The sequence below is a fragment of the Cydia splendana genome, chromosome 16 (assembly GCF_910591565.1).
Source record: "Cydia splendana chromosome 16, ilCydSple1.2, whole genome shotgun sequence".
Lineage (NCBI taxonomy): Eukaryota > Metazoa > Arthropoda > Insecta > Lepidoptera > Tortricidae > Cydia > Cydia splendana.
In genome coordinates, this window is record NC_085975.1 from 18,089,048 (window position 1) to 18,104,685 (window position 15,638).

Here is a 15,638-nt window from a genome sequence, read left to right on the forward strand (position 1 = left end):
GCGTTACATTCCGTGCCTGATACGTTCATAGCACGGTCATGGTATGATACGGTGTAGTGGGCAGAGACCTTAAGGCTGCTGGACATGTCTGCCGCATGCACCCGGAATGGTGGGCCTAAATGGTTACCGAGTGGGACCCACAGAACACCGTAGACGGTGCAGGCCGGGCTGCAAGTAGACCAAAAAGGAGATGGCACAAAGTAAAGGTACAAACGATAGGGACGAGTAGAGGAAACGAGGGGAGGCAAAGTTTTAATGTAAGTAAAACCGTGCAAGAAAGATTTAAATCAGTTCCCGATAGCCGACTTCTGGGGTAATGCAATAATATTATGACATCAAGCTGGTCGAGCCTAAATTTAATGATATAGGTAGCTGCTTAACCCTCAAACCAAGCAGAATTTCATATGCGTTTTGTTCCAGGGATGCACGCAAAGAAAATCCCCGTATCAGTACGCGACGATGGTGTGCACAAAGTACAAGGAGAGAGTCAGAAGACTGTCAGGACTCGGCATGCAGATATCACCAGCACTTGGTTAGTTATATTCTCCATTACTTCATGCTCCAAGTAAGATCCTTTCTTAACACGACTGTAACGAATTGGTACTGTATGCAGTATTTCCTTCTGCGATATTCTTTACCTGGATTTAAAAAAATTAGAAGTCTATCGATTTGCCAAAAGTTCTGCTAGACTCTGACAACTATGACTTTGCAAAAAAATGGCAGTAAGAATGCATACATATCCCTATAATTGTTATACTTGTGATCCAACTCTAAGTTTTGTTTCTATCAAATACAAAATGGCACAAAAAGTTTTCGCCGGTGGCTTCGGCTCACATCGTAACCAGTTAACCACACCTTGCATATCTGTTCTCACTTATGCTGCAGTAAAATTTTGGCTATTCAAAACATGATGTCGACCTGCTTAACCTTTTAAACGCCAGGAACACCTAAAGTCATCGTTACTAGTCGTGCCCACAGCGCCAAGGACAACTATAGATGTTATGGCGGACGCCGTCAAAGTAACCTTCTCACTTTCAAGTAAGGTTTACATTAGCTCGCTTGCACCCGGGACCTTGGCGTTTAAGTGATGTTTATGTATATGAGATAAAGCGTTTCTAAAGATTAAGCTGATTGGGGGATACATTGATCAGCGCTAAACCATACCTAACTTAAACTGCTGCATAAAATTACTACTACGTCACCCATCTTATTACAGAGGACCCCGACCGGCCCTGTCGAATAGCGTGCCAAGACGAGCGCGTCTCGCATCGCTTCTACTTAGTGAATGGACACGAAGGCTGGTTCCCACTAGGAACGTCTTGTGGGAAAAACAACGCTTCATATTGCGTCAGCGGGAAGTGTTTGGTAAGTCTCAACCTAATGATATATCTTCAACGCGAAATAGGTTCTTTAAACTCGAGAAATTAGGGTTTTTATGCACAGAAAACTGTATTCTGCTGTCAGTCAAATACGTATCAAATTTGGTGATTACCACTAAACTTGACGAAAATTACTTGTTTTCCAACCTTAAATCGCGATTAACTATTTTTCCTTATTTCCAGGAATTCGGCCCCGACAACACACCACTCTCCGAATCAGTCTTCACGCTTCCCCTCCTCAACCGTAACGCCACCGTATCCGTGTCACGCTCGTCCCGTCATCGTCGCGACACGACAGGCTCTACGTACGGATCCGATACTCAACGGCACGGATCCGACACGGAACGGCACGGATCCGACACGCAACGGCACGGATCCGACACGGAACGGCACGGATCCGACACGCAACGGCACGGATCCGACACGGAGCGTGATAGGAGGAGCTTGCGGGCGCGCGGTACTTTAACTACGACGTTGGAGCAACATCATTTGGATGATATTATTGCAAGATTGAATTTAACTCGTGAGTGTTTAACTTATACTTTCTTTTTCTTTTCTTTTGTTGTTATGGATATCCTTGGCCTGCTTATCCAGAAGCGAATATATTTCAGCTGTTCTGATGTTCTGTCTACTACAAAACGGCTTAACCAATCACAATGCATAATTATGTCCTATGATTTGTCTTTTTTGCGTAAGTGTCCAAAATAAAGGGTTTTAAGAGATTATTATAAAAATATATGCAACTTATGTATTTAAATGTAATAACAAAAACCTAGTTGGGTTACTTGGGTTTAAGTTTTTAAACTTATTATTTCTTACGCTTAGCATTGTCAAATCATGTAATTGGGGTCGCATGGTGGTATCCTTAAATTTATCAACAAATATAATACATTTGCAGAAAACCACAACGAGCACGTAATCTACTACGACCCGATACCGGACACCATCGAGGTGGATTTCAACAACCCCATCCATATCGCGCCGGAAGACACCCTGATACGGAAACCACCGAGACCTACCTGGGACTGATCACTGATAGATCACTGATACAACATAATCTACTACGACCCTATACCGGACACCATCAAGTTGGCCCTCAACAACCCCATCCATATCGCGTCGGAAGACACCATTATAAACCCCCGAGACCTACATGGGACTGATCACTGACAGAACACTGACAGAACATAATCTACTATGATCTCTGACAAATCACTGCCAGATACCAATCAGTACGGATCCAATACGGTCTTCAAAAATCCGATACGCATCGCGCAGGAAGACACCATAAGACGAAACGAAACCACTTCACTTCACTTACACTTCACCACAGAATACATAATAGTACTACCGTACAGAAAGGACACTTCCTACAAAACCGAGCATTGACAGCGATTCAGGGTCGAATCATACTATGCCTTTTGGCTATTTAGGGTTGTCAAAAGGACGTCAAGTGGTGCCAACCCTAATAATTGCTCGGAGCAATGCTGAGCCGAACGGAGCCGAGTTTACACGAAGTCGGGAGTGTCTCCCCACTGACATCACTGGCACCTGTGCTGCCCCCTACATTTTATGCAAGTTCCCTATGCTGTCAACTGTCTAGCTATCATGGTTCATGAGATACAGCCTGGTGACAGACAGACGGACAGCGGAGTCTTAGTAATAGGGTCCCGTTTTTACCCTTTGGGTACAGAACTCTAAAAAAGTACAGATTGTCTTGCAATTTTTAGATAAGTATTGAACTTATTTTTCTACCAGTTTTAGATATATGTCTGACTGCCTCGTTTTAGCATACATTCTAGTGTAAGATACCATTTTGTAAATATAAAAACAATATGTGATCAAAATTAGTATTTATTTTAGAATTTTATACTGTTACATAGTTATTTAAATTAAACATAATTTACGAAAACAAATGTCTTTTGGTACATAACATAATTATACCATCAAAGTCCTCAACATTTGGTTCACGTTTCATATTTATTTATTTCTGTCATAAAATGATATTTCTTGACAAATTTTCGTGGATTTAAATTATTGTGATAAGCACCGCGTCGACAAAATTTCTTTAAAATACTAATTCAGTCTCAATTTAACATATTATAGTATCTAATGCCAAGAAAAAGCTGTTATTTATACGTTTTCGCATTTCACCCAACTTTACGTATACTTTCATATTATTTATATACACATATTACATATATACACATATATTTTCCTTTGTACTTTTTTGTGGTCATTTGATATAATCGCTTGAATCTTTAATATATATATGTACCATGGAATCTACATTCCACGGTACACGCTTGGCAATATAATATGACTACTACTACGGCTAACAGACAGTACGACCAGAATATAACAAAAACCGGCCAAGTGCGAGTCGGACTCGCGCACGAAGGGTTCCGTACCATTACGCAAAACACGGTAAAATAATCACGGCTGTTGTGCCTGTTGTATGGGAGCCCCACTTAAATATTAATTATATTGTTTTTAGCATTTGTTGTTATAGCGGCAACAGAAATACATCATCCGTGAAAATTTCAACTGCCTAGCTATCACGGTTCATGAGATACAGTCTGGTGACAGACAGATAGACAGACGGACAGTGGAGTCTTAGGCTATGTTCCGAATCACGCTCACAGCGCTCACAGCACGCTCACGACTGGACCGATTCACGCTCATAGCGCTTACATGAGATATCGTGACGTCATTAATGACGTCATTGGACGGCGCTCACGATGCTCACACTCCCAGGCGTAAGCACCTTGAGCGCAAACGTCAAGGTGACGTTTGACAATGACAGGACAGAGGACAGGCGCGAAAAAAATTTCAGTTAGCTAACTGATTCGGACCGACAGCCAGCACCGTAAGCGTTGTGAGCGTGATTCGGAACATAGCCTTAGTAATAGGGTTTTACTCTAAAAAGTAACAGAAGTACTAACAGAAGCTCCTAGTTTGCGCCGCTCGCATGGCCGCCGCCAGCTTATTCTGGTCGGTCAAGAAGTACTGCCACAGCTTACGGAGACCCTGCTTGTCGCCATTCTGAAAACAACAAATAGCTGCTTTGTTACTGCACACCGTTGTATGGGGACCTTGCACTTTGAGACTATGCGCTGAAACTTGGCACAGTTGATTCTTAGCTGGTCATGAGCAGATACAGACCGGGAGCCGTCGAGAGCCACCTCTCATTTAGTGAGGGGGGAGGGGGAAAGTTCGACGCTGCCGCGCTTCACTTGGAGCAACATTTCTCTAAAACTATACCTATTAGGGAATGTAATATATCATTTTCGGATAAATTAAGGATGAGGAATCTAGTTTTGGAACAAAAACAATGCACTTTCTAACAAAAAAAAAGCATAAAGTAGAAAAGACTAAAAAACGTATTTTTGATTTTTTCATAATTACCAATTTTTTTTTAAAGTGTAGCAGGAATCTGAAAACAAAAAATACAGTCGTAAAGCTACACTTATTACGTTTAAGAAAATATATAGTTTAATATACAAAACTGTTGATAAATGGGAGATAAAAAATAATATTAAGCGTGGGTCAGAGTGATCTCAATACAAAATATTATGAATGTGGGAAAGTTACTTATAATTTGTTCTACAATCGTTTATTTTTCTTGTTTCTCGTAAATAACTCGTAAACGGTAGCCCACAGCAAAAAAATATCTTTTACGTAAATAATCTGTTTCAGATTTCTTATAAAATAAGTACTACTGTTTTTCGGTACCATCAATATAAAAAAAAAATATTGAAGGGAGAAAATAAATACTTAGGTCCCCTTTTTTAGTCATTCGTAAATAACTCGTAAACGAAGGCCAATAGCAAAAAAATTTTTAGTACATGAATAATTTACATAAAATTTCCTACAAAAAAGGTCATTCGAACTTTTTCGCTAGGATCAATATTAAAAACGATATTAAAGAGAGAAAATAAATTCTAAGGTCCCCTTTTTAAATATTGATCCTAGCGAAAAAGTTTGAATGTCCTTTTTTGTAGGAAATTTTATGCTAATTATTCTTGTGTTAAAATATTTTTTGCTATTGGACATCCTTTACGAGTTATTTACGAATGACTAAAAAAGAGGACCTTAGTATTTATTTTCTCCCTTCAATATTTTTTTTAATATTGACCTTAGCGAAAAAAAGGAGCACTTATTTTATAAGAAATCTGAAACACATTATTTACGTAAAAGATATTTTTTGCTGTGGGCTACCGTTTACGAGTTATTTACGAAAAACTAAAAAATAAACGATTGTAGAACAAATTATAAGTAACTTTCCCACATTCATAATATTTTGTATTGAGATCACTCTGGCCCACGCTTAATATTATTTTTTATCTCCCATTTATCAACAGTTTTGTATAATAAACTATATATTTTCTTAAACGTAATAAGTGTAGCTTTACAAGTATATTTTTTGTTTTTAGATTCCTACTACACTTAAAAAAAAATTGGTAATTATGAAAAAATCCAAGATACGTTTTTTTGTCTTTTCTACTTTATGTTTATTTTTTTGTTAGAAAGTGCATTGTTTTGGTACAAAAAAAAATTCCTCATCCTTAATTTAACCGAATATGATATATCACATGCCCTAATAGGTACAGTTTTAGAGAAATGTTGCTCCAAGTGAAGCGCGGCGGCGTCGAACTTCCCCCCTCCCCCCCACTAAATGAGACGTGGCTCTCGAGGTCTCCCGGTCTGTATCTGCTCATGACCAGCTAAGAATCAACTGTGCCAAGTTTCAGCGCATAGTCACAAAGTGCAAGGTGTCGTGCACTAACAAACTAGCTAAAATAGATTTTAAAGTAAATGAGTATTTTTTTTGTCGATTCAGCCTTTGTGTTTTTATCAAAATTGCGGAACCGTGGGGGTTCGCGAGGTCTGTAAGGGTGGTATTCCACCTATCCAATTTCTTTGTCCAATGTGAATTGCGTCTCACATTTTGCTTTAATGAGAGAGTGAGACGCACTGAGATCGGACGGGGTATAGGGATCGTTCGCATTGGAGAGTCTGCCATCTTGAACTTGGCATTGACTTCACGTCAATAAACTGGTGCTTCTTCCTGCAATTCAGAGTGATATTCCACTTGTCCAGTTTCTTGATCCAATGTGCATTGCGTCTCACACTCTCATTAAGCAAAATGTGAAACGCAAATACACACTATGGAATTTCACCCTTTTGTGTGATGGTGACACGATTTCGTATGAAGGTCTGCCATCTAGTGGCTTAAGTTGAAAACTTAAACTTGACGTTGACACTTCGCCTAATAAAGTGGTGCTGCTTCCTGCAGTTGACACGATCTCTTGCGCTTTGTAGGGTCTTATAATAAGCTCTGTCTACATGTAAGTATTGTTATAGTGAGCTCTATCTACATGTAAACAAGGCTCGTTTTACCTTGACAGAGGAGTACCCCCCGCCGGCCTCGGCCACTTTCCTCTCGGCCTGTTCCTTCGTCTGCTGCAAGTTGTGTGTCGTGGCCGCTACCGATGTGTTCCAGCAGTTGGGAGCTTGCTCCAGTATTGTTATAGTGAGCTCTATGTACATGTAAACAAGGCTCGTTTCACCTTGACAGAGGAGTACCCCCCGCCAGCCTCGGCCACTTTCCTCTCGGCCTGCTCCATCGTCTGCTGCAAGTTGTATGTCGTGGCCGCTACCGATGTGTTCCAGCAGTTGGGAGCTTGCTCCAGTATTGTTATAGTGAGCTCTATGTACATGTAAACAAGGCTCGTTTCACCTTGACAGAGGAGTACCCCCCGCCAGCCTCGGCCACTTTCCTCTCGGCCTGCTCCATCGTCTGCTGCAAGTTGTATGTCGTGGCCGCTACCGATGTGTTCCAGCAGTTGGGAGCTTGCTCCAGTATTGTAATAGTGAACACTATCTACATGTAAACAAGGCTCGTTTTACCTTGACAGAGGAGTACCCCCCTCTGGCCTCGGCCACTTTCCTCTCGGCCTGCTCCATCGTCTGCTGCAAGTTGTGTGTCGTGGCCGCTACCGATGTGTTCCAGCAGTTGGGAGCTTGCTCCAGTATTGTTATAATGAGCTCTATCTACATGTAAACAAGGCTTGTTTTACCTTGACAGAGGAGTACCCCCCGCCGGCCTCGGCCACTTTCCTCTCGGCCTGCTCCATCGTCTGCTGCAAGTTGTGTGTCATGGCTGCCACTGAGGTGTTCCAGCAGTTGGGCAGCTTGGTGCAGCCGTCCCAGATGTAGTTGCGAAGGGGTAAGGTTGTTTTTTGGCTGAAAAAATACAAATTTCATCATTTTGTACAGGAAACGGGAAATAATCGCGGTGAGAATGGTACGAAGGGTGTCGAGTGTCGAACTGTCGAGGAATTGTCGCTTTGAGGCAGTTATCACACTGATATGGTTTTCTGACGCTGTGTGCCAGTGTGATCGCCTAAGTTCAAGGAAAACACCATGAAAGAAAAGAAAGACTAATTCTAATATTGCCTATTTTACTTATTTGGAAAGGTCATATCGCAGTCGCTTTAAAAAATTACCTTGGGTCAATTAGAGACGTAAACGTATATTTTTTGCCGTGTTTTGCATAAAAAAAAAAACATTTATTCAGATGAAATAAACCCTATGTTACAGATTGTATTCTTCTGCCAAACTGCAGGGCAGTTTGTTGGCAGAGGGAACTCCCTTAAAACATAGATGGGTAGACTTAAGACTTAATGGTACGGAACCCTTAGTGCGCGATTCCGACTCGCACTTGGCCGGTTTTTTTTCTGCTTCGGTCACATGGCAGTCGCTTTTGTAACAATCTAGAACAATTCTAGATATTTCTGACTAGACCCTAGTAAATAATTTGATTTGTACTTACAAGTTAAGACACGCTTGTTCCCTATTCTCATAGCTCTCATACACAGCGTCCCTTAAGGCGAGGATGTCCGCTCTCAGCTCACAATAATTCTTATTCAGCAGTAACGAATCATTGGACTTGACGTTGAGAATGGTCCGGAGAGTGTCGAGCAGTTGGTCTGACGAGTCGAGGCGGCGCTCGCAGCATTCCTGCTCGAAGCATATCTCGTTCATTGATTTCTGGAATTAAAATAATATTTTATTTCTTGCGACAACTTCGCCTTAACAAGGTTCGAGTTATCGATGTTCCACTGTAGTTCGATTCCATGAATATTTATAACATTTTATAGTTACAGTTCTATAAATATGTAATAAATAATTACGGGTTGTTAACGTAGTAAAATTTTTTTTTGACCTGGAACTTCGTTTCACCTGTATCTATCTTTTTTTTGGCACGTTCTTGTTTTTTTCTTATGAACCTTCTCCTGACAATAACAAACACAATAAAAAAAGAATTAGCGAAATTGTTCCACCCGTTCACGCGTGATGCCGTGACCAAGGGAAATAGGGATTTATTTTTATATAATTTTTTTATAGTTTCAGATTCTACTTTTGGTTTACATCATCAGATCAGTTCAATGTCATCATAATATTGTATCGTCACCGGTCTTTCAGAAGAATCATAAGTATACCAAATATAAATTCTATAAAACGTCAAGAATTTGTTTTAATTTACTTCCCAAGATTTGACAGAGTAAAGGGGCCCACAGATTACCAGTTCGCCGGACGATATCAGCCTGTCAGTTGTTCGGAGCTGTCAAATTTTACGTTTAACTGACAGGCTGATATCGTCCGGCGAACTGGTAATCTGTGGGCCCCTTAAAGTTTTAAATATGTACTTACGATCCTGTCAGCAGCCGCGGCACTTTCAGACGTATAATACTCTTTTAGTTGACTTGTTAGTTGCAAAAACTCCTGAACGTTGCGCAAAGCCGCGCGCAGACAGTAGTATAGTGTCCGGTCGAGACACAAGGCCTGCTGCGACACGTCGAGGAGGTGACTTAGGTCAGAGTGAATTCGTCTGTGAAAAAAAAATATTTTGACCGCCACAACTATTTTACGTAACAGGAGAGTAATTAGGTGTTGTAAAATATGCCCAATGACATAAACACAAAAATTATAATAATTATAACTAGCGACGCGCACCGGCTTCGCACGGGTTACACATAACTTCAACAAATTATACACTTAAACCTTCCTCAACAATCACTCTATTGATAGGTGAAAATCCCCCGTTTATCCCGAACATACATACACAAACAGACAGACGCGGCGGGGGACTTTGTTTTATAAGTTGTAGTGATGCTAATGTGATTTGGAGTTATAACATATCTCCAAGTCACAGTATAATAAATAGTACTAACGTACAGTATGGACACTCCCTGCCTCCCGTTGAAAGTGCCGCCCACCCGCTCTCGGTTACCTCTCAGTGACCGGCTGGCAAGGACGCGACAACGCGGTGCGCAGAGCGGAGGCCACGTCAAATATTCAAATATTAAACAAATATTTCCAAAACCTATCAGAACACACTGAAAACAACACAATATCTATATGAACAAAAAATCATGTTTTCAACTTACGTAATATTTTGGTGGCCTGAATTTCCTTACAAAAATTTTGTTACTTCGTTTATACTGATTCAAAATAGGAAACTATTGTATAAATCGAGCTTAGATACCCACCTTACAACATAATACGATTCTTATTTCTTCCTAATTCTCGCAATGAGTTTTGAGTCATTGAGGTCATCGAACTTGACAACAAAATGGCGGGAACCCTAGCACGTCTTATCTCACTCACACAAGCATGGTACGCGTTCACCTACACGAGCTTAGACTGTGTGCGTAGGAAGGCGTTTGTTTCATACATTTGATCGCCAGTGTCCGAGGTGTGTCCAAGTGTAAATCAAGCCTGATGTAAACCATTTACTTACTCTCTGACAGTCAAAGCAGACCTCGCAGTGGTCTCGGCCGCTAATCTGGTACGGCCTTCGACAAACTCCTTCACTGCATCTTGTATTTGTTGATCCAGGATAGGTTCTTCTTGTTCTAGGTCTAAGGCAGCTTGCTCTTCAAGCGATAAATGACTGAAATAAGACAAAATTTGACAAATACAAAAAAAAACATACTTCTTTCTCGCTTTATTCCGGCATTTTTGCCACGGCTCATGGGAGCCTGGGGTCCGCTTGGCAACTAATCCCAAGAATTGACGTAGACACTATTTTTTACGAAAGCGACTGCCATCTGACTTTCCAACCCAGAGGGGAAACTAGGCCTTCACCGAAAAGCAACTGGTAAATATCAAATGATATTTCGTATATAAGAAAAACTCATTGGTACGAGGCGGGGGTTTGAACCCGCGACCTCCGGATTGAAAGTCGCACGCTCTTACCGCTAAGTCACCAGCGCTTGAAAAAAAAATCCCTACTAATATTATAGATGCGAAAGTAACTCTGTCTATCTGTTTCTTCTTCATGCCACAGAATAAATAATAGTAATACTAGGTACAGAAGGTTCACTCTCTAACAAAACGCGTCTATTACGACAGATATGACCGCAAGGTGGCGCAAGCGCGAGCAGGCGTCCGTTCGGTAGCGGTGCGCGGCAACTACTACTGCTAGACACCAAAATTGGTGTGGGCCGCATGTACTTGTAGCGACGCGACGAAATCGCGGAGTGAGTCACGCCTGTTCATGCTTAAACCACAGAACTGATTTAGATGAAATTTGGTGTAGACATTGGGGGAAAGGACTTATGATAGTTTTTATCGATCATCATCATCCCATGTAGACCAGCGGTCGGCAACCTTTTAGCAGCCAAGGGTTTATCAGACATTGTCGTTCGTCAATATTACATACAAAATAGCCAGGGAGGCTCGCGGGCCGCATGTTGCCGACCGCTGAATGTAGACGAAGTCGCGGGCAGAAGCTATTTAAAAATAAATCATCACTTTGAGCGAGATTTTAGTCGATTATTGCTGAACACATTTCAATTAGTTCGAGGATCATCAACAAAAAAATAAATTTAAATATTTTTGAGCGTCACGAGAGACTTAAAGTTAAAATACTTACGCTATTCTACTGGGATGAACGTTCTGGTAGTTGGCAACTAGAGCGAGCTTCGCTTGCTCGCCTGCCAATTCCGTCTTAGCGTCTATGTACGTCAACGCTGCGCTGGATAATCTGAAACAGTCAAGCAATAGTATTTTATACACTCGTTATATAATAGGGAGCTTTTCAGAGTACCGTGTTTAGGCCATAAAGCTGGCTGAGTGACCTAAATAGAGAGTGAAAAGCTTGATTAAATATATCACTATTGTATACAATACTTTTTCTATGACTCAAATAAATAACACTTTTTCTACTTCCTCCTTCTTCTTTGTCGTCACACTCTTGTCAGAGTGTTCGTGGTCGTCATATCAGGGCCGGTGGCAAGCTTCACGATCCGTCGCCATTCCTCCCGTACTGTAGCCCTTCTTGTACATTCATGGAGTGGTTCATTGAATGCACTTTTGACTAGGTCTGACCAACTATAAAGCCTAAATAATTAAACTACATAAGGAAGGTATATCAGTAGAGATACAACGGTTTGGCAAACTATAATAATAAATTGTTACCTCTCTCCCATAACGGAAGCTTCAATCAGAGCACACCGTAGATCCCCATCAGTGACCGCATCATTCTGTCTCTTATTGAACTTGCGGGACACGTACAAGTCGAAGTGGGACGCGTATAGCGTCTGTGCTTGCTTGTAGGACTCGAATGGACCGAAGCTGAGGAACTTTTTTGCTATTTCCTGAAATGAAAACGAAAAATTAAAATAGCCGCAACAGAAATACGTCATCTGTGAAAATTTTAGCTGTCTATCAAGGTTCATGAGATACAGCCTGGTGAAAGACAGAAAGACGGACAGATCGACACCGGAGTCTTAGTAATAGGGTCCCGTTTTTACCCTTTGGGTGCGGAACCCTAAAAAACGAACTATAGGACTTTCGTTACTCACTTTATCCCCATGTGCGTTGCTGTACAAACTCAAGCTGTCAGCAATTACATCAACTACGCCATCTGTCAGCGTCTCAAGTTCTCCAGCCAATGAGACGCATTCGTTTGCTGACGCTGCCTCATCCTGGGCTAGCTGGTGCTGCGCTGAGTTTAGCTTGGTGATCTCTCGGCTTAGCTCTTCTTTTGCCAGGCTAAAACATTAAGTTTTAGAATTTAGGCAGGTAAAACAAAGAAACAGGAAAACAGTAACAGAATACAAGGTTGTTGTTTCTCAGAGTATAATGTGAAATATCATTTGATATTTACCAGTTGCTTCTTCTGAAACATGCTTAAATTTTGTTTTTATATCCTAGATACTAACATGACAGTATAATTGCCCCAAGGCAGGAAGAAGGAAGGAAGACGAGGCCAAGACCCATAAAGGCTTGCAGCACCATAAGAAGTAAGATTGCCCCAATTTGTCCAACCATTCCGTCAGAAAACAGGGTGATTGAGTTTATGATGATGATTGATGATAGGATATACAAACAGGGATCTGTAAAAAAATTCAAAGGAGTGGGTCTAAACTTCGAATTCAGAGCCTCATGATGCGGTTGTGACGGAGGCCCTTGTGAGTGGAGCGTGCCAAAACACTAAAAATATAGTTAATTTTCAATGTAATGACATCTAAAAATACAAAACCAAAATACACACTCATTCCTCTTAACAAGATCCTTAACAACGGCCTCATGTTTCTCCAACATCTTCAGCCTCTCATTCTGCATCTGAACATCCGTCTTGGCCGCCTGCAGGGACTCCTGGTGTCCGGGTAGGCAGAGACCTGGGAACTCTTCTTGTAGTGAGGATACGTAGCTGTCCAGGTCTTCCGGAGAAAGGAGGTGCTGCTCAATTTCTGTGTATCTGTTTGAAAACATCATAATTTATTTATTTATTTAATCTTTATTGCACAAGGAAAATACAAATGTTTTATTGCAAAAGGCGGACTTAATGCTACAAGGCATTCTCTACCAGTCAACATTTGGGCAAAGCAGATAACTTGGTTACCTCCTAATATGATTTGAAGTGTATATTATTTCATCCCAAATTATTACTTACTGATGAAATGAAAAATTTAAAGACTGGCCAAGTGCGAGTCAGACTCATGCACGAAGGGTTCCGGACCATTACGCAAAAAACGGCAAATCATCACGTTTGTTATATGAGGGCCTCACTTAAGTTTTATTTTATTCTGTTTTTAGTATTTATTGTTATAGCGGCAACAGCTATACATCGTCTGTGAAAATATCAACTGTCTAGCTATCACTATTCATGAGATACAGCCTGGAGACAGACAGACGGATGGACAGCGGAGTCTTAGTTATAGGGTCCCTTTTTACAATTTGGGAACCCTACAAATGAATTCCAAGCTCAAAAATAAATGGCTAATATTGTGGTCAAAGAAAATGTAACTGACCCATATTAAATAGTAATTATTAAATGCTGTGTTAACTTATTCAAATTTAAGTTTAATTTTATTGAATTTAAGAACAGATTAAGCCCTCAAAATCGATAAAATAAGTTTCACTAGCTTTAGACTTGGTGTACACAAATCTTCCATATTTGTCCACATAAATACACTTTATCTCGGTTGTTACATCGAAATTAATAAATTCAATTCAATTCAATATTTTTATTTCGAATAAAAAAATCCATATTATTGTTAGTACAAGGCTCAACAACCCTTATAAATCTATGTTAGTGATAAAAAGAACATAAAAACAAACAAAAATAATTATGTACAACTAAAAGCGGCGTGGTGCGGCGACCGGCGGCGCGTGCAGTCGCACCCAGCGCGCGAACATAGGCGAGTCCCAGCGCTGCGCCAGCACGTTTAGAATATTGTTTGGGCTGTGGCGAAGACGGTCGACTAATGACGCACACCGTTTTCTAATTATTGCGTCGAAACTATCGGTGTGCGCCTCGGCAAACATAGTTGACGCGCTACAGTAACGCGGCAGCCCAAACAGCACTCTAAACGCGTTATTGTATTGTACGCGAAGGGCGCTGTATGCCCGCTGCGTAAAACTGACCCACAGATTGCACGTGTAATAAAGGAAGTGTTCTTTACCTGTATTTTTCACGAGCAGTTAATGCATTGGAGTGATCCAAACTATTGTAAAGCCACTGTAAAATACCAGAAAGCTCGGGATCGTTGAACATCCATTCAAAGGACTTTCTATCACTTTCTACTTCCAAACTTTGGAGGAAAGGCAGGAATTCTTCGTCACTTATGTAGTTTAGCGGGTTCATTGTGTAAATAAACAGTTTTTATCCATTAACAAGTAAAAATTCACCAAGATTAGACGCAAAACCGTTGAAATCTTCAAATGAAATGTTATTTCAGTGTCAAGCTGTCATCTGTCAGTGTCATAGACGCGAGGTGTATTTTTCTTTGTATTGTCGGTCCAAATTGTACAGTACGTAGCAGGCAGGAATTAAATTAATAGAATACAAGGTTTGCCACGTAATTGCTACATACAGGGTCATTCAGGAGACGTGAGCAGGACTAACACTGCGCATATCGTTCATTATAAGCAACTGTTTCGTATCAGTATTAGTGAGGTTAACGTTAATTTTCTAGTCGTGTTGGAAAATAAAGTTATTATTTTTTTTACGACATGCATGGTCACCCGAAAATTAGAATACTAAACTACCGATATTTTGTGTCAAATTGAATGTCATTACTGTCATCACGGTCTGGTTACTTTTGAAAACTCGTATCTCACTCAAGTTTGACAGTTTATTTTCTTCGTAATCAAAATGCCATTACGGTTAAAGAGGTTTTATGTTTATTAATTAGGTCCTGTAGGGTGACCATGATTGTTGAGAATTAAATTTGCCCTCACCAAAAAGTAAAAAAATAGGAAAAAGTGTTGTTGTTTCTCCTAAATACGACGGTGATCGATCAATTATCAGTTACTGAGTGTGCAGGATTAGTCCTGCTCACGTCTCATGAATCATCCTGTATACTGGGTCAAGCAGATCTTGTCAGTAGAAAAAGGCGGCAAATTTGAAAAATGTAGGCGCGAAAGGATATCGTCCCATAGAAAATTTGAATTTCGCGCCTTTTTCTACTGACAAGATTTGCTTGACCATCTATATTAATAAGTATTATTTACTAAAATTTTAAATTGTTGAAAGGCTCTACTTTTGATATTATAACATTCATAATTTGTTCAAAATGTACTTATCGATAGCTGCATAATCTGTCACTAGATGTCGCTGCTATGCATAAAATGAAATAAAGAACTCACTGCATAGGTAACAGGCGAACTTAGTGATCACAGTGAACTTTTAGGCGTCAAGAAATGAGGCGAGCCCTAAAAAAAGGCTCACAGGGCTCG

The 15,638-nt window shown here is 40.5% G+C and overlaps 2 protein-coding genes and 1 long non-coding RNA gene across 3 annotated transcripts in view; 1 reads left to right on the top strand and 2 right to left on the bottom strand.

The window, feature by feature from the left end:
• Window positions 1–2,423, top strand: part of LOC134798454 (A disintegrin and metalloproteinase with thrombospondin motifs 16-like) — an 81,016-nt gene extending 78,593 nt beyond the window's left edge. The window contains exons 15-18 of the mRNA XM_063770895.1: window positions 421–532; window positions 1,217–1,365; window positions 1,563–1,902; window positions 2,278–2,423. Of these exons, the coding sequence (XP_063626965.1) occupies window positions 421–532; window positions 1,217–1,365; window positions 1,563–1,902; window positions 2,278–2,408 (732 nt within the window). The 3' untranslated portion in view covers window positions 2,409–2,423. The remainder of the gene's footprint in view (window positions 1–420; window positions 533–1,216; window positions 1,366–1,562; window positions 1,903–2,277) is intronic.
• On the bottom strand, window positions 2,271–2,562 carry LOC134798474 (uncharacterized). Its single transcript, XR_010145192.1, has 2 exons — window positions 2,529–2,562; window positions 2,271–2,394 (listed from the first exon to the last, which is right to left on the bottom strand). It is a non-coding gene; the product is annotated as an uncharacterized LOC134798474 (long non-coding RNA).
• A 653-nt stretch (window positions 2,563–3,215) lies between these two features.
• Window positions 3,216–14,627, bottom strand: LOC134798430 (uncharacterized). Its single transcript, XM_063770866.1, has 10 exons — window positions 14,363–14,627; window positions 12,949–13,155; window positions 12,257–12,446; window positions 11,871–12,049; window positions 11,326–11,436; window positions 10,189–10,341; window positions 9,099–9,276; window positions 8,218–8,435; window positions 7,463–7,628; window positions 3,216–4,424 (listed from the first exon to the last, which is right to left on the bottom strand). Exons 1-10 carry the CDS (start codon window positions 14,542–14,544, stop codon window positions 4,320–4,322), a joined length of 1,689 nt encoding a protein of 562 aa, XP_063626936.1. The 5' UTR covers window positions 14,545–14,627; the 3' UTR covers window positions 3,216–4,319.
• Window positions 14,628–15,638: the final 1,011 nt, after the last annotated feature.